This window comes from Procambarus clarkii, chromosome 13, assembly GCF_040958095.1.
Source record: "Procambarus clarkii isolate CNS0578487 chromosome 13, FALCON_Pclarkii_2.0, whole genome shotgun sequence".
NCBI classification, from domain to species: domain Eukaryota; kingdom Metazoa; phylum Arthropoda; class Malacostraca; order Decapoda; family Cambaridae; genus Procambarus; species Procambarus clarkii.
The window spans coordinates 22,117,677-22,136,340 of NC_091162.1; the positions used below are offsets into that span (position 1 = coordinate 22,117,677).

At 43.4% G+C, this 18,664-nt stretch overlaps 1 protein-coding gene across 1 annotated transcript in view; it reads left to right on the forward strand.

Annotated features, from left to right (window-relative positions):
• Nucleotides 1-3,547: 3,547 nt before the first annotated feature.
• Nucleotides 3,548-18,664, forward strand: part of LOC123757250 (pre-mRNA-splicing factor CWC22 homolog) — a 16,411-nt gene continuing 1,294 nt past the window's right edge. Inside the window, exons 1-4 of the mRNA XM_069324021.1 lie at nucleotides 3,548-4,628; nucleotides 11,236-11,364; nucleotides 15,010-15,068; nucleotides 15,674-15,778. Of these exons, the coding sequence (XP_069180122.1) occupies nucleotides 3,548-4,628; nucleotides 11,236-11,364; nucleotides 15,010-15,068; nucleotides 15,674-15,778 (1,374 nt within the window). The remainder of the gene's footprint in view (nucleotides 4,629-11,235; nucleotides 11,365-15,009; nucleotides 15,069-15,673; nucleotides 15,779-18,664) is intronic.

An 18,664-nucleotide genomic window follows, 5' to 3' on the forward strand; every position in this document is an offset into this window, starting at 1 on the left:
CGGATGGTAATCTTGGGCATAGCATTTTATCAAATCACCTCATTCTTTGGGGCACACGTGAGGAACACAAATGCAAACAAGCCTGAATGGTCCCCAGGACTATATACAACTGAAAACTCACACCCCAGAAGTGACTCGAACCCATACTCCCACAACTGGTATGTACAGGGACGCCTTAATCCGCTTGACCATCACGACCGGACATAAGGAAGTGATAGCCGAGGCTATATGAACCACTTCCCCGCCGGCACTCGGATGGTAATCTTGGGCATAGCATTTTATCAAATCACCTCATTCTTTGGGGCACACGTGAGGAACACAAATGCAAACAAGCCTGAATGGTCCCCAGGACTATATACAACTGAAAACTCACACCCCAGAAGTGACTCGAACCCATACTCCCACAACTGGTATGTACAGGGACGCCTTAATCCGCTTGACCATCACGACCGGACATAAGGAAGTGATAGCCGAGGCTATATGAACCACTTCCCCGCCGGCACTCGGATGGTAATCTTGGGCATAGCATTTTATCAAATCACCTCATTCTTTGGGGCACACGTGAGGAACACAAATGCAAAAGTGCCGGCGGGGAAGTGGTTCATATAGCCTCGGCTATCACTTCCTTATGTCCGGTCGTGATGGTCAAGCGGATTAAGGCGTCCCTGTACATACCAGTTGTGGGAGTATGGGTTCGAGTCACTTCTGGGGTGTGAGTTTTCAGTTGTATATAGTCCTGGGGACCATTCAGGCTTGTTTGCATTTGTGTTCCTCACGTGTGCCCCAAAGAATGAGGTGATTTGATAAAATGCTATGCCCAAGATTACCATCCGAGTGCCGGCGGGGAAGTGGTTCATATAGCCTCGGCTATCACTTCCTTATGTCCGGTCGTGATGGTCAAGCGGATTAAGGCGTCCCTGTACATACCAGTTGTGGGAGTATGGGTTCGAGTCACTTCTGGGGTGTGAGTTTTCAGTTGTATATAGTCCTGGGGACCATTCAGGCTTGTTTGCATTTGTGTTCCTCACGTGTGCCCCAAAGAATGAGGTGATTTGATAAAATGCTATGCCCAAGATTACCATCCGAGTGCCGGCGGGGAAGTGGTTCATATAGCCTCGGCTATCACTTCCTTATGTCCGGTCGTGATGGTCAAGCGGATTAAGGCGTCCCTGTACATACCAGTTGTGGGAGTATGGGTTCGAGTCACTTCTGGGGTGTGAGTTTTCAGTTGTATATAGTCCTGGGGACCATTCAGGCTTGTTTGCATTTGTGTTCCTCACGTGTGCCCCAAAGAATGAGGTGATTTGATAAAATGCTATGCCCAAGATTACCATCCGAGTGCCGGCGGGGAAGTGGTTCATATAGCCTCGGCTATCACTTCCTTATGTCCGGTCGTGATGGTCAAGCGGATTAAGGCGTCCCTGTACATACCAGTTGTGGGAGTATGGGTTCGAGTCACTTCTGGGGTGTGAGTTTTCAGTTGTATATAGTCCTGGGGACCATTCAGGCTTGTTTGCATTTGTGTTCCTCACGTGTGCCCCAAAGAATGAGGTGATTTGATAAAATGCTATGCCCAAGATTACCATCCGAGTGCCGGCGGGGAAGTGGTTCATATAGCCTCGGCTATCACTTCCTTATGTCCGGTCGTGATGGTCAAGCGGATTAAGGCGTCCCTGTACATACCAGTTGTGGGAGTATGGGTTCGAGTCACTTCTGGGGTGTGAGTTTTCAGTTGTATATAGTCCTGGGGACCATTCAGGCTTGTTTGCATTTGTGTTCCTCACGTGTGCCCCAAAGAATGAGGTGATTTGATAAAATGCTATGCCCAAGATTACCATCCGAGTGCCGGCGGGGAAGTGGTTCATATAGCCTCGGCTATCACTTCCTTATGTCCGGTCGTGATGGTCAAGCGGATTAAGGCGTCCCTGTACATACCAGTTGTGGGAGTATGGGTTCGAGTCACTTCTGGGGTGTGAGTTTTCAGTTGTATATAGTCCTGGGGACCATTCAGGCTTGTTTGCATTTGTGTTCCTCACGTGTGCCCCAAAGAATGAGGTGATTTGATAAAATGCTATGCCCAAGATTACCATCCGAGTGCCGGCGGGGAAGTGGTTCATATAGCCTCGGCTATCACTTCCTTATGTCCGGTCGTGATGGTCAAGCGGATTAAGGCGTCCCTGTACATACCAGTTGTGGGAGTATGGGTTCGAGTCACTTCTGGGGTGTGAGTTTTCAGTTGTATATAGTCCTGGGGACCATTCAGGCTTGTTTGCATTTGTGTTCCTCACGTGTGCCCCAAAGAATGAGGTGATTTGATAAAATGCTATGCCCAAGATTACCATCCGAGTGCCGGCGGGGAAGTGGTTCATATAGCCTCGGCTATCACTTCCTTATGTCCGGTCGTGATGGTCAAGCGGATTAAGGCGTCCCTGTACATACCAGTTGTGGGAGTATGGGTTCGAGTCACTTCTGGGGTGTGAGTTTTCAGTTGTATATAGTCCTGGGGACCATTCAGGCTTGTTTGCATATATATATATATATATATATATATATATATATATATATATATATATATATATTAGTATATTTTGGTAGCAGTCTTTCCTGTAGACATGGCAACTGGAGTGGAGTCGTTGGGCAATTTGAGGCACGTCTCGACAATATTTTCCGCGATGTAAACTTCTACCTTCAGCCTCAATACCGAGGCTGAGTGCTACTAACATGACGGCTGGTGCCGATACTTTGTTGGTAATTAGACAGGAAGTGCGGCCAGGTTGATTCACGATTTCTCTCGCTTGTGTATACGAGATTAATATTGGGGAAGCCAAGGTGTTCTGTGAACGTAAGCTCATAGTAAGCCACCAACTACAACAACACATCGGCACGACATACGAAAGTCTTCAGAGGTCGTAGATGCTGGTGGGAAACAAGAGGTTGAGTTGGAGCGTCCGTCCGTCCATCTGGGAGGTTGATGGAAGACTGGCTGACGGCGCCTGGTGACGTCACGTGTGGCGGGTTGACCACTAGCTTGCCAATAATTAATTTTATTCTTATTTATTCTATAATTACACTTTTACTGGTGTTCTGACGTACAGTATTAATTATTTGTCTGCTAATGAAATTCTTTAAAATTCTATGGTAAAAGTATTACACATCGGATTATTTTTTATGCATAATATTGTATTATGTTAATTTACTGATAGCCTAATATACCTGTTTTTCCTCTTTACAAACATTGATATAAATTTGCCCGAGGAAGACCATCTCTAGTGACCTCGACGGAAAAAGAAATTTGTGGCTTATCAAAATCCCCCATTTTGAATGAAACAATTTGCAGCTGTATTTTAAACGGCAATAATTAAATGAAGCACTCCTGGGTAGTTATAACAACTTCTCCAACAACTGTACTCACTTGTATAGAGCACTAACAATTGTTAGACCTTAACATAAAAACAGTAGATGTGTTTAGAGAGATTTACATAAGGTAAGAGGAACATATGCACAGTAAATACCTCCTAATATATATATATATGTTTTTATAACAGGTATGGGGTCGCTTGAGCCTACAAGAACAGGAAGGATAACCAGAGAGAGTAAGAATGGACCCGCAAGCGACGATGGCAGCCAGAAAATATTAAAGAATGAAAGTGATGATAAGAAGAGAAACAAGAGAGAAGACAAGGCCGCAATAAAGAGTAAACAGAGAAATGAGAACACGAGAAGGAAAGAGATAAGAGACGAACACAACAACAAGAGTCGTCATAGAGGTGACAAGAACGAAGAGAACACGCCAGAGATGACGACAAATGACAAGACAAAAACAAAACAACGAAGAGGAAGAGGCAAAAAGACACTTACGAGAATGGGAAAGAATGACCTTAATAAAGACAGTGACAAGAACAATGGACAAACTGGGCCTGGCAGCAAGAGAACACGGAAACCACAAGGAAAAGTGAAAAACTCAAACGGAAAAGACAACCGGAAAGGTGAAAGAAATAGGGAAAGAAGAAATGGAATAAACAATAACACAAGAAACAAGACAATAACAGCCAACACAAACCACAAAGAAAAGGAGATAGATAAAGCGCAAAGAAAGAGGAAAAATGACGAAGAAATTGGCAAACCCGAACGAGAGAAAAAGATAAAAGATTATATAGAAGTGATGACGAACAAGAGAGGCGGAGGAGGAAATAAGAACCACAGAGGAAAGAACAACAATAAACACAGGAAGAACAAAAATACAGTCGAACCAAAGAGGAGAAAAGTCAAGAAAATTAAAAATCAGAAACAAAAATTTGAGAGAATAAGCTCATCCTCGAGGAAGAAAACAAAAACATACTCGAGGGAGAGCAAGATAAATGTGAAGAAAAATAGATTTAACGTAAATAAGATAAATAAGGATAATAGAAAAAATACAGTGAATAAGAAGAAAAATATGAGTAATACAAATAAGAGGAAGAGTAAGAAGGACAGAGGCCACAAGACTGGAGCCTCCAGGAAGAGTAAGAAGGGCAGAGGCCGCAAGACTGTAGCCTCCAGGAAGAGAAAGAAGGGCAGAGGCCACAAGACTGTAGCCTCCAGGAAGAGTAAGAAGGGCAGAGGCCACAAGACTGGAGCCTCCAGGAAGAGTAAGAAGGGCAGAGGCCACAAGACTGGAGCCTCCAGGAAGAGTAAGAAGAGCAGAGGCCACAAGACTGGAGCCTCCAGGAAGAGTAAGAAAGGCAGAGGCCACAAGACTGGAGCCTCCAGGAAGAGTAAGAAGGGCAGAGGCCGCAAGACTGGAGCCTCCAGGAAGAGTAAGAAGGGCAGAGGCCGCAAGACTGTAGCCTCCAGGAAGAGTAAGAAGGGCAGAGGCCACAAGACTGGAGCCTCCAGGAAGAGTAAGAAGGGCAGAGGCCACAAGACTGGAGCCTCCAGGAAGAGTAAGAAGGGCAGAGGCCACAAGACTGGAGCCTCCAGGAAGAGTAAGAAGGACAGAGGCCACAAGACTGGAGCCTCCAGGAAGAGTAAGAAGGGCAGAGGCCGCAAGACTGTAGCCTCCAGGAAGAGTAAGAAGGGCAGAGGCCACAAGACTGGAGCCTCCAGGAAGAGTAAGAAGGGCAGAGGCCACAAGACTGGAGCCTCCAGGAAGAGTAAGAAGGGCAGAGGCCACAAGACTGGAGCCTCCAGGAAGAGTAAGAAGAGCAGAGGCCACAAGACTGGAGCCTCCAGGAAGAGTAAGAAGGGCAGAGGCCACAAGACTGGAGCCTCCAGGAAGAGTAAGAAGGTCAGAGGCCACAAGACTGGAGCCTCCAGGAAGAGTAAGAAGGACAGAGGCAATAAGACTGGAGCCTCCAGGAAGAGTAAGAAGAGCAGAGGCCACAAGACTGGAGCCTCCAGGAAGAGTAAGAAGGGCAGAGGCCACAAGACTGGAGCCTCCAGGAAGAGTAAGAAGGACAGAGGCAATAAGACTGGAGCCTCCAGGAAGAGTAAGAAGGACAGAGGCCACAAGACTGGAGCCTCCAGGAAGAGTAAGAAGGACAGAGGCAATAAGACTGGAGCCTCCAGGAGGAGTAAGAAGGGCAGAGGCCACAAGACTGGAGCCTCCAGGAAGAGTAAGAAGGGCAGAGGCCACAAGACTGGAGCCTCCAGGAAGAGTAAGAAGGACAGAGGCCACAAGACTGGAGCCTCCAGGAAGAGTAAGAAGAGCAGAGGCCACAAGACTGGAGCCTCCAGGAAGAGTAAGAAGGGCAGAGGCCACAAGACTGGAGCCTCCAGGAGGAGTAAGAAGGGCAGAGGCCACAAGACTGGAGCCTCCAGGAAGAGTAAGAAGGGCAGAGGCCACAAGACTGGAGCCTCCAGGAAGAGTAAGAAGGACAGAGGCAATAAGACTGGAGCCTCCAGGAAGAGTAAGAAGGACAGAGGCCACAAGACTGGAGCCTCCAGGAAGAGTAAGAAGGACAGGGGCCACAAGACTGGAGCCTCCAGGAAGAGTAAGAAGGACAGAGGCCACAAGACTGGAGCCTCCAGGAAGAGTAAGAAGGACAGAGGCAATAAGACTGGAGCCTCCAGGAAGAGTAAGAAGGGCAGAGGCCATAAGACTGGAGCCTCCAGGAAGAGTAAGAAGGGCAGAGACCGTAAGACTGGAGGCTCCGGGGAAGGACAGACACGGGACAACCGGTGCAAGAAGACTGTGAAGGCGTGCAAGAGGTTCGGCGGCCGGTGTGTCAGTCCAGATAAGAAGTGTTCATCTGTGTACAAAATTTACACCAGCAGCTCCTGTAAAACTTGTAAATGTTGCAAACAAGGTGAGTGTTGTCTGCTTTGTCTTACATTGCTAAAATCCAGACTATTGTTGTTGTCTTGCTGACACCCAGACTATTGTTGTTGTGTTGCTGACACCCAGACTATTGTTGTTGTGTTGCTGACACCCAGACTGTTGTTGTTGTGTTGCTGACACCCAGACTGTTGTTGTTGTGTTGCTGACACCCAGACTATTGTTGTTGTCTTGCTGACACCCAGACTATTGTTGTTGTGTTGCTGACACCCAGACTATTGTTGTTGTGTTGCTGACACCCAGACTGTTGTTGTTGTGTTGCTGACACCCAGACTATTGTTGTTGTGTTGCTGACACCCAGACTATTGTTGTTGTGTTGCTGACACCCAGACTGTTGTTGTTGTGTTGCTGACACCCAGACTGTTGTTGTTGTGTTGTTGACACCCAGACTATTGTTGTTGTGTTGCTGACACCCAGACTATTGTTGTTGTGTTGCTGACACCCAGACTATTGTTGTTGTGTTGCTGACACCCAGACTATTGTTGTTGTGTTGCTGACACCCAGACTATTGTTGTTGTGTTGCTGACACTCATATTATTGTTGTTGTTGCTGAAACCCTGTTGGAAATTTTGTAGAAAAAACTTATTACTAACAAAAGAAGTACCTTAAGAAACTATTCTTATACTGGTCAATAATATTTACTAACAGATCGCTTAGTAATATTGAGTTTAACTTAATAAGGCGTAATGTCGTCTTATTTCCCAGAAATTCTAGTCAGGTGTTGCATCAGCACACATGATGAAAGGGAAAATATTTACATTCACGAGAATTGTATTAAGTTCTCCCTATTTCACATTCTTTAATGTGAATTAATATTTAATAACCCTATTGCACGAATATACTAAGTGAATTCAAGCTGATAATATGTTTATATTCGAGTTAACAATATTGTTTATTAGGTGGTAATAATTCATAAAATTACGAATTGTTACTCCAGCACATTCACAGATGACTAAAATTTCTATCCAGCACTCTTCTATCTCATAGTGTATATCTAATTATTAGAAACGATAATTTAAATGTTGACCAGACCACACCACTAGAAAGTGAAGGGACGACAACGTTTCGGTCCGTCCTGGGCCATTCTCAAGTCGGTTGAGAATGGTCCAGTACAGACCGAAACGTCGATATTTTAAATATTGTCATATAAGACCAATTAATTCTCTATAGTTTCTGGTACATCTTATTTTCATCAACACGGGAAATAAATAAAGCATAGAAAATATTCAACGCGTCGTAGAACGACTGCATATGCGTGAGCTACCCCGGGGAGAGGGAGGAGAGAGATTGGCAAGCGACGCCATATTTAAGGAGAGTATCTGGAAGCAGACTACACAATCGTCTTCATAGAGAGCCATCCGTGCACTTACAGACCCCAACAAGACGCAACAGCTTCATTACGTCACAGAAACCGCGTCCTGCACATTAGTTTGTTCTTGTCTAGTTTTTTGTAACCACATTAAATATTTTAGATAAGACAGTATGTCGGTATGATGCGCGCCCTCTATACCAAACCCGTAAGTTTCCTTCCCCTTAGCTATTCACATTAATTTCTATGAATACTTGAGGAATAATATATTCTCCAATAGATTTTATATGTGAATCGCCTTTCAGCTAGAGTACAAACGCAAGCGAGACGATAACTTCCTCGACGCTCACGTGTTCCCAGAGTAGCCTGATGAAACACGTTTCAGGCGACGATTATATGAGTTCACGAATGATTACTACTATTTCTGCCTACAGCTAAGCTGTCTTTGTAGTTTTCGTAGATAGAATGTAATATTAGTTCTGAATATCATATTCTTGCATATCATTTATATATGTGAATATTTGAATTAATGCATATTAGTATTTCATTAGTTTATTAACTGAAATACTTTAAATTCTATTTACTTATTAAAACCCCAAATTCTGTGGAGAGATTTGGCTTTACAAGTAATAGTAACTACAGTTCATTTATTATATATTAATAGATCTCATTTATACTCATCTAAGATACCCATAGGCACTGGTTCCCCCAATTTGTTTCCTTTTATTAAAGGTTGTCCTTCGAATTATACATTAGATTTTTATCATTATTTTGGAGTCAGAATTTCTCACACACGCCCAGACTGTTGTTGTTGTGTTGCTGACACCCAGACTGTTGTTGTTGTGTTGCTGACACCCAGACTGTTGTTGTTGTGTTGCTGACACCCAGACTGTTGTTGTTGTGTTGCTGACACCCAGACTGTTGTTGTTGTGTTGCTGACACCCAGACTGTTGTTGTTATGTTGCTGACACCCAGACTATTGTTGTTATGTTGCTGACACCCAGACTATTGTTGTTATGTTGCTGACACCCAGACTATTGTTGTTATGTTGCTGACACCCAGACTATTGTTGTTGTGTTGCTGACACACAGACTGTTGTTGTTATGTTGCTGACACCCAGACTGTTGTTGTTATGTTGCTGACACCCAGACTATTGTTGTTATGTTGCTGACACCCAGACTATTGTTGTTGTGTTGCTGACACCCAGACTGTTGTTGTTGTGTTGCTGACACCCAGACTGTTGTTGTTGTGTTGCTGACACCCAGACTATTGTAGTCATGTCTGTGACACCCAGACTATTGTAGTCATGTTGGTGACACCCAGACTATTGTAGTCATGTTGGTGACACCCAGACTATTGTAGTCATGTTGGTGACACCCAGACTATTGTAGTCATGTTGGTGACACCCAGACTATTGTAGTCATGTTGGTGACACCCAGACTATTGTAGTCATGTTGGTGAAACTCAGACTATTGTAGTCATGTTGGTGACACCCAGACTATTGTAGTCATGTTGGTGACACCCATGAACATTAGCACTGACACAGAATTATCATATTCCAGAAAACTACTTTAAAATGTTACTTGTGGCCGTAGATAGTCATGTCAAATAAATTCTCGTTTCTCGGCACAGCCTACTACAAGAGGAGGGCCAGATTTATTCTACCAGGTTTACAATTGGCGCTCTGTCGCTGCACCTCGCTCCCTCCCCCCCCCCCCCCCCCCCAAGAGTTATCCAGGGTAGACTACTCTGTTGTCTGCATGTTCGTTGCTTCTCCGGTCCTGGTGTTTTGCGGGTAATTCCTCTTCGTGCTTCACCCCCATCTTGTCCACACGGTGATGCTCAAGGTGGCCGGGTAATAGAGTGGACAACTGCAGACATTCCCGGCCCTCCCTGGCGATAAGGCTACCGGGGAACTGCTTTCTGTATTGTTGTAAAATTTCTACAATTGGATCCACTGAGATGTGTGGCCCTGACCGACCCTTTTCACACTGATTCAGGGTATCACACTGCTCATCACTCTAAATGATGAATTATTGGATGACCATGGCTTGCAACGGTCCTCACGTGGGTTCTCTAGACTCACTGTCACGTTACATCGTTCACTGTTACTAGCTGATTAGCTGCTGATGTTGTAAAGGCACATCACTGATTCTATCCAGAGAGTAGCAGTTGTTTACTGCACTATACACCCGCTATATCGTCCGGTGGTTACAGAATCACCACAAGGCAGTAGAATAGTGGCCATTTCTTTCGTCACCGAGATAAATACATCGCCGTTTCTCTTGTCAGCCTAGGTGCACGTGTAAAATTCGTCCCTGCACGAAGATAAGAGACAGAGGGCTTACTCGCCCGCCTGTGACGCAGCACACGGGGCCTCTCCTCCGATCACGTGACTTTAGGTCACTACTCTATTGGCTAAATCTAACTTTCATGTAACCAGTCCTCTTATTCCTCCACATCCGGGGAGTCCAGCATCGTCGCCTTCCACAAATCTTGGCGAGAATTCTCTAATCAACGGGCCTGACGCCCGCTATATTGAATCACAGACTAGGCTGCTTTATCCTTCCTGCTGGAACTTAAAAACTAAATAAATTAAAAACTGGCTTTCTGCCTCCTAATAATATAGTATAAATTAACCTGTGACCATCTTACCTGGGGCCGGCCAGCAGACGGTAAGTGTGACATAGGTCAGGTCAACTGAGGATCTCTCTTTCTGCTCTAGGTCAGGTCAACTGACCGTCTCTCACTGTCGTAGATTTATTGCTGTACAATAATGATCTCTCATTGATGGCACTCAGGTCAACTGAGGGTCTCTTTCACTGCTCTGGGTCAGAACAACTAAGGGTCTCTCTCTGGCCTAGGTCAGGTCAGCTGAGAGTATCTCTCTGCTGTAGGTAAGGTCAGGTGAAATAATTCATCATAAATATTAAATTTCTGTTGTGTTAATTTTTTCCTTTACCCTTTGGGAGCCGGGCGGCCGAGCGGACAGCACGCTGGACTTGTGATCCTGTGGTCCTGGGTTCGATCCCAGGCGCCGGCGAGAAACAATGGGCAGAATTTCTTTCATCCTATGCCCCTGTTACCTAGCAGTAAATAGGTACCTGGGTGTTAGTCAGCTGTCACGGGCTGCTTCCTGGGGGTGGAGGTCTGGTCGAGGACCGGGCCGCAGGGACACTAAAGCCCCGAAATCATCTCAAGATAACTCAAGATAACCCAAATCGTGTAACTCACAGATACTGAGAAAATGTAAACATTAAAGCTATCAAAATAAATGGCAAAAACATAATCTTATCTATTCAAAAAAGTACTATTTTATAATATTTTGAAACGCTGTAAGTAATATTTTGGTTTAAAAAAAATATTGGAAGGTGACGATATTATCTACGACGTTGAAGTCTAGCTGTATACACAAATATTATTGTATGTTGTAAAACTGTCTTTGATCAACAGGTTGCAAGAGCAAGTGCAAGAGGCACAAGGACCACTGAGAGTAGTGTGTGGTCTCCCAAGGTGACTACGGGGAAGGTGGCTCCATTACCTGACTCGTGGAGGCCTACCTTTATACACACATGATATTGTATGTTGTAAAACTGTCCTTCATCAACAGATTGTAAAACCAAGAGCAAGTGCAAGAAGCGTGGAGGGTCTTGCAAGACGTTGTGTTCGGTGGGTGAGAGCGTGTATAAGACTGGCTGTAAAGGACGGAAGTGCAAGTGTTGTGTGGTGGGTGGTGGAGGTAAGTGTTGTGTGGCGGGTGGTGGATGTAAGTGCAAGTTTTGTGTAGTGATGATCGACTAAATTTTATCTTATCTGTTTGCATACTAAACAGTTTTTTTATTATTATTTTCTACCACAGACGTGGCCACACATTTACAATGCTAATCAGCATATATACATTTTCTTCTGTCCTCCATGGACAGGGTGAGAGATCTGTTAAACATATTGTTCAGGGATTTATTGAACAATCAACGACAAAAGGCGATTGTAGTGCTTTTAAAATGCTAATCTAACCTATATACATAAATACACAGATTTACACCCTACATAAAGTGTTCGACGTGTCTTTCACATAGTGTCATTAATGTGCATTTACAAAGGTGAAATGCAATTCTGACCTGTTTCCACATATCCTGTAAACACACACAATATTATATATATATATATATATATATATATATATATATATATATATATATATATATATATATATATATATATATATATATATATATATATATATATATATATATATATATAATATATATATACATATGTTACGGCCACAATGGGTCGCACCCAGGTTCTTTTCTGGTGGTACTAAAGTTCTGGTATCCAACCCCAAGTTAGTAGTGGCTTTCAAGGAGTGAGCTCGGTAATGCAAGTAAAACACATCCGGCCTGTACTCCTCTTGACATACCAGAAAACATTCTAAGCAAACTACTCCAAGCTTGTACTAAAGAGGCACCCTTCTTGAGCCCGGATGGGCACATGTATAAGCAAGTAGATGGGGTCGCCATGGGTTCTCCCCTAGGTGTCCTGTTTGCAAATTTCTACATGGGTACCATCGAGCAAAAAGTCTTAGTCGACATGAACTTGAAACCGGCCATATACTGCAGGTATGTTGACGACATTTTTACACAGTTACCTGATGTCAGACATCTGCAGGAGCTGAAGGAGGCATTTGAGCAGAATTCTGTGTTGCGTTTCACTTACGAGATGGAGAAGGATGGGAAGCTGCCCTTTCTAGATGTAACAGTCATGGAAAGGAGTGGTGTTTTCCACCCTGCAGTCTACACTAAGGAAACCAACATAGGAATGTGCCTGAATGCCAACAGTGACTGCCCAGACAGGTACAAGAGGAGTGTTGTTAACGCTTATGTAGATCGTGCTCTCAGCCACAGCTCAGAATGGAAGCAAGTCGACGAAGAACTCTATAGGGTAACACAGGTCCTAGTCAACAACGGCTTCTCCAATGGTTTCGTCGAAGACATCATAAGAAGGAAAGTGAAACGCCATGCAACCTCTGAAGAGACAACTAACACAACACCTATACCCCCTATTAGACTATTTTACAAGAACTTCTTTTCCACAGCCCATAAAACAGAGGAAAGGGTCCTGAAAGATATTGTTAGTAGAGCGTATTCGTATATTCGTATATTTTGGTAGCAGTCTTTCCTGTAGACATATATTATTAAATATGACCGAAAAAGTAAGATTAATAATTCTAACACGAATTTTTTCGATCTTTCGTATGTTTCTTTTCACTGTTGGTGGTAATTCAAAAATCAATTCTCCAAAATTCATTTTTATTTTTAGTCTGACGCGACACTTGAGCGCGTTTCGTAAAACTTATTACATTTTCAAAGACTTTAGTTTACACATACACAACTGAATAGAACTTACACATCTTCGATTTGTTTATATCTATATTTGAGTGAGGTGGATGGGGTGAGGTGGTATTAATAGGGTATTAAATTCATCAACACAAGACAGAACACGAAACAATGGGTATTGAATGGAAGTGATTGTAGAAAGCCTATTGGTTCATATTTCTTGATGCTTCTATATTGGAGCGGAGTCTTGAGGTGGGTAGAATATAGTTGTGCATTAATTGGCTGTTGATTGCTGGTGTTGACTTCTTGATGTGTAGTGCCTCGCAAACGTCAAGCCGCCTGCTATCGCTGTATCTATCGATGATTTCTGTGTTGTTTACTAGGATTTCTCTGGCGATGGTTTGGTTGTGGGAAGAGATTATATGTTCCTTAATGGAGCCCTGTTGCTTATGCATCGTTAAACGCCTAGAAAGAGATGTTGTTGTCTTGCCTATATACTGGGTTTTTTGGAGCTTACAGTCCCCAAGAGGGCATTTGAAGGCATAGACGACGTTGGTCTCTTTTAAAGCGTTCTGCTTTGTGTCTGGAGAGTTTCTCATGAGTAGGCTGGCCGTTTTTCTGGTTTTATAGTAAATCGTCAGTTGTATCCTCTGATTTTTGTCTGTAGGGATAACGTTTCTATTAACAATATCTTTCAGGACCCTTTCCTCCGTTTTATGAGCTGTGGAAAAGAAGTTCCTGTAAAACAGTCTAATAGGGGGTATTGGTGTTGTGTTAGTTGTCTCTTCAGAGGTTGCATGGCGTTTCACTTTCCTTCTTATGATGTCTTCGACGAAACCATTGGAGAAGCCGTTGTTGACTAGGACCTGCCTTACCCTACAGAGTTCTTCGTCGACTTGCTTCCATTCTGAGCTATGGCTGAGAGCACGGTCGACATAAGCGTTAACAACACTCCTCTTGTACCTGTCTGGGCAGTCGCTGTTGGCATTTAGGCACATTCCTATGTTCGTTTCCTTAGTATAGACTGCAGTGTGGAAACCTCCGCTCTTTTCCATGACAGTTACATCTAGAAAGGGCAGCTTCCCATCCTTTTCCATCTCGTAAGTGAAACGCAGCACGGAACTCTGCTCAAATGCCTCCTTCAGCTCCTGCAGTTGTCTGACATCAGGTACCTGTGCAAAAATGTCGTCAACATACCTGCAGTATATATATATATATATATATATATATATATATATATATATATATATATATATATATATATATATATATATATATATATATATATATATATGACTGAAAACTCACACCCCAGAAGTGACTCGAACCCCTCGAACCCATACTCCCAGGAGCAACGCAACTGATATCTACAGGACGCCTTAATCCGCTTGACCATCACAACCAGACAAAAGGAAGTGATAGCCGAAGCTATTTGAACCACTTCCCCGCCGGCACTCGGATGGTAATCTTGGGCATAGCATTTTATCAAATCACCTCATTCTTTGGGGCACACATGAGGAACACAAATGCGAACAAGCCTGAATGGTCCCCAGGACTATATGTGACTGAAAACTCACACCCCAGAAGAGACTCGGACCCATACTCCCAGGAGCAACGCATCTGGTATCTACAGGATGCAAAATATTTCAAAGTTAGGTATAAATCTAAATATTTAAAGTTAGTATAACTCTAAATATTCAAAGTTAGTATGACTCTAAATATTTAAAGTTAGTATAACTAAATATTCAAAGTTAGTATAATTCTAAATATTCAAAGTTAGTATAACTCTAAATATTCAAAAGTTAGTATAACTTAATATTCAAAAGTTAGTATAACTCTAAATATTCAAAGTTAGTATAACTAAATATTCAAAGTTAATATTCGTGATCTTTCACTTAGACGTGTTATAAGAAGCTCCAGTACCACTGAGAGTAGTGTCTGGTCTCCCGAGGTGACTACGGGGAAGGTGGCTCCATTACCTGACTCGTGGAGGCCTACCTTTATACACACATGATATTGTATGTTGTAAAACTGTCCTTCATCAACAGATTGTAAAACCAAGAGCAAGTGCAAGAAGCGTGGAGGGTCTTGCAAGACGTTGTGTTCGGTGGGTGAGAGCGTGTATAAGACTGGCTGTAAAGGACGGAAGTGCAAGTGTTGTGTGGTGGGTGGTGGAGGTAAGTGTTGTGTGGCTGGTGGTAGAGGTAAGTGCAAGTATTGAGTGATTGGTGTTGAAGGTAAGTGCAAGTGTTATGAGGCGGGTGCTGGAGGTAAGAGCAATAGTTGTAAGTGTATGTACAAGTGATGTGTCGTGCATCACGTCCCCACCATTGCAAATCACTGTCAGACGGACCGCAGTACCATCCCGTGGAACTCCAAATAACACTATCGCCCAGTGGAGTGGAGAACTCTTCTTTGTTCCTCTACTAGTCTGTAGTCAGTCCTGCATCTTGTTGACCTCTCGTCCTCAGCACTGCAGACTCCCATTGTAGGTCATAAACAGTTCTTCAACAGTGGTCACTGGAGTTTCCACCCAGTGCACTTCATATAATATCAACTCACGATAGACTATTTTATATACAGCCGCCGAAAACAATGGGGGGTAGGTAGGTAGAGACATTTAAAGTTACAGTGGCACTCAAATATAGCACTCTGAATCTAGTCATCCTGTTGCTCTTGTTCGTTCTGAGCTTCACAATGATTTGGGTCCAGGAGTACAAACGCGAATACCGCGTGACCCGCCAGCCATTCCTAGTCATCCTCGGGGCTCTTCACCAAGCTGTCTACATCTACCAGAAGCTAGATTTAGTTTTGCAGGTAGGATGATGTGTGGCAAGGTTAACATGCATCCTCCATTGACGTCTCTCCTTGGTTCTCTTAAATCAGCTACTCAATAGTAGCAAATGATGCCGATCAACACCCTACATATTGGTGAGGTGTCGACTGATGGTGACCTTGGTATGTCACCACCTCTAAGGTGGCAGTGGCCCGGGTGTGTGGTGATCATGTCCACTCCCCCTCTCTCCGGATTCACATAAATCTGGTCTTATCAGTTATAGACTTGTGGAGTTCATTGGGATAGGAAAGCATAACTGCATTAGGCAAATTAAAAAGAGAAGCATAGATCTCATGGCTGGTGAATGAATTCCATTCACCCTGAGGGTCTATAGTGCACTTAATACCTCCAGGGTGTCGAGCACCTCTCTCCAAATTCAAACACACATGAATATAGGCATTGGCATTACCTATTGTAACTCACATGATAAATACAAACTGGAAGGTCTGTATGGCACCCCCCCCCCCCCCCACCCTCTTAGGTCGCTTCTCTCCAGAGTTGGCTCCGCTCTCCTCCCTAGAGAGGGTTGCTTTCAATGCATATTTATTGATTATTTTTACTGTCTAGACATATGACTGAGATAAGATGTGATTGTAATATAATTAGATATATGACATAGATTATTGGTAGTCCTGGATTGTACTATTAATTATTATTAAGGATTATGATTCCAATATCAGTGATTCCAATATCAATATCAGTGATTCCAATATCATTTTGATATGATATAGGAATAATACATTTCTTAGATAACAATATAGATATAGTGGGTAAATTTTCCACAGCTGGCCCATGTTGCTGGACATTGTTGCCTGCCCATGTTGCTGGACATTGTTGCTGGTCCATGTTGCTGGATCACGACGTTGGCCGTCGTTGCTGGCCCATGATGCCGGCCCATGTTGCTGGTCCTCGTTGCTCACCCATGTTGCTGGCCATCGTTGCTGGCATATGTTGCTGGCCCATGATGCTGGCTGTTACGGCCACTTTGGGCCAATAACCAGGTTCTTGCTGTCAATGTATCTGATAACCTCTTCATCTTTATCCAACCCCCATGTCAGTGGTAAGTTTTCAAGAACTGGCTGGGGTAGGTAGTAGTGCAGAGAATAAAAGGGGGGGGGGGATAAACAATATACAATTACACCTTTACCAATATATTAACACCTTCACCACTATATATATTTTATTAATGTATTACTACACATATTTACAGTGTCGACACAATACATCGGCAGTGTTCATCAAGTCCTGGTGAATCCACTTTCCAGGTACACGTAGTTCACACTTAATGGCAAACACTGGCGAGTTCACCTTCCTCAACATGTGCCAGTCCACACACTGTATCATTACAATGTGCCAATACCCCACCTTTGCTGTCCAGATGCACACTGGCAGAGGGTTTCAATAACACGTTGACAGGGGTCTCAAATAATCTCATACAGGGGAAGCTAGCACCTTGGCAGAAGTCTCTAGTCGCTCACTAGTAGCACTTCTCAACAGACGCACCACTGTCGTCTTGTAACTCTTCCTGGCCAATCCCGGATACATCAGCCCATACAACACTGCATAAATCAGCAGCTAACACACTGCTATAACCGACGGTGGCCACCTTGTCCTCTCACAGGACCAAGTCAAGAGTTTTGGACTGCTCAAGGTGAACTGCCCTCCCTCAGTGCAGTCGCCTCCTTATGTCACCTCTCGGAACATAAAACGTCATTAGCTAGACAGACAGTATACTGGGTGACCTTAGGATAATACCCCATCAACCAGGGAACTGAAATTGTAATTGTAGTCGCAACCTAAATGGTGTGGGGGAATATACCGGGATTGGATGCAAGAGGAGAATTACACAGGAACCAATATGTGGTTATTAGAACCATGAATTTAAAATTAAATAATATTCTGTAACTGTTGATATAGTACAAAACTAAAAGCTCTTAGCTGCATGCAAGGTTCCTATGCTGGATTATAAGTCCACTCCTCTGTGACTTTGATAGTGGAAATGGGCTGTAGTAGTACAAGCCCATTACTGAAGGCTGATCTGACTCATAAACTGCAGAACACACTTTTCCTGTGGGTACACCCACACATTTAACTTGTAAATATAAACAAGGATATGATATAACAGCTCTATGACTGTAAGCAGTGATAAGGCTAATGTTCTAGGACCTGAACTAAATACACGCTCTAGCCTAGCCCAAGAAATATCTGTGCTGTAGCACAAAAGGTATAAATACACAAAGATAAATGTAAATTTGCATACAAAAATTATATGCAATAAAATAAATTGATAATTAAAATTTATGGGTATGGCAATTCTGATTATATGAATATTTGGCAATACTGTATAAGTTCAGATACGGCATGAGTAGGTCAGAACTTACTGATAATGAGGCGTTGCCTCGCTGCCTAACGACTGAATTTATATATGGAAGTATTAATGTAATAGAGCATGGTAATTGGCCAATCTACACTCTAAAACAATTAATAACTTATCCTGAAATTGAGAACCAGAGCCTATGTGACCGTTGCCAGATGGAGTCACTCTTTCTGAGACTAGGCTCTATATTTTAATGATGAAATAGCAGCTTGATGTTGTTGATTTGATGTCACAGCATCGCTGTAAATGATACTAGTTCGTTGCTCAGATATGGAGTGCACGTTGTTGTGTCTCACTTGGTAGATAAGATGGTGGTGGGGCCACTATCCGGTGGTCCTCCACATTCTTGATTTAGGAAATATGTGCCAGGAAATCCTCCCTTTTTACAGCTCAGACACACTCCCAGTATTTAGGGAGCTATCACTAAAGATTCTAATAAGTTTCTGTGTAATATCTTGCTGAAAAAGAAGTCTCCAGCTCTAAACACGCG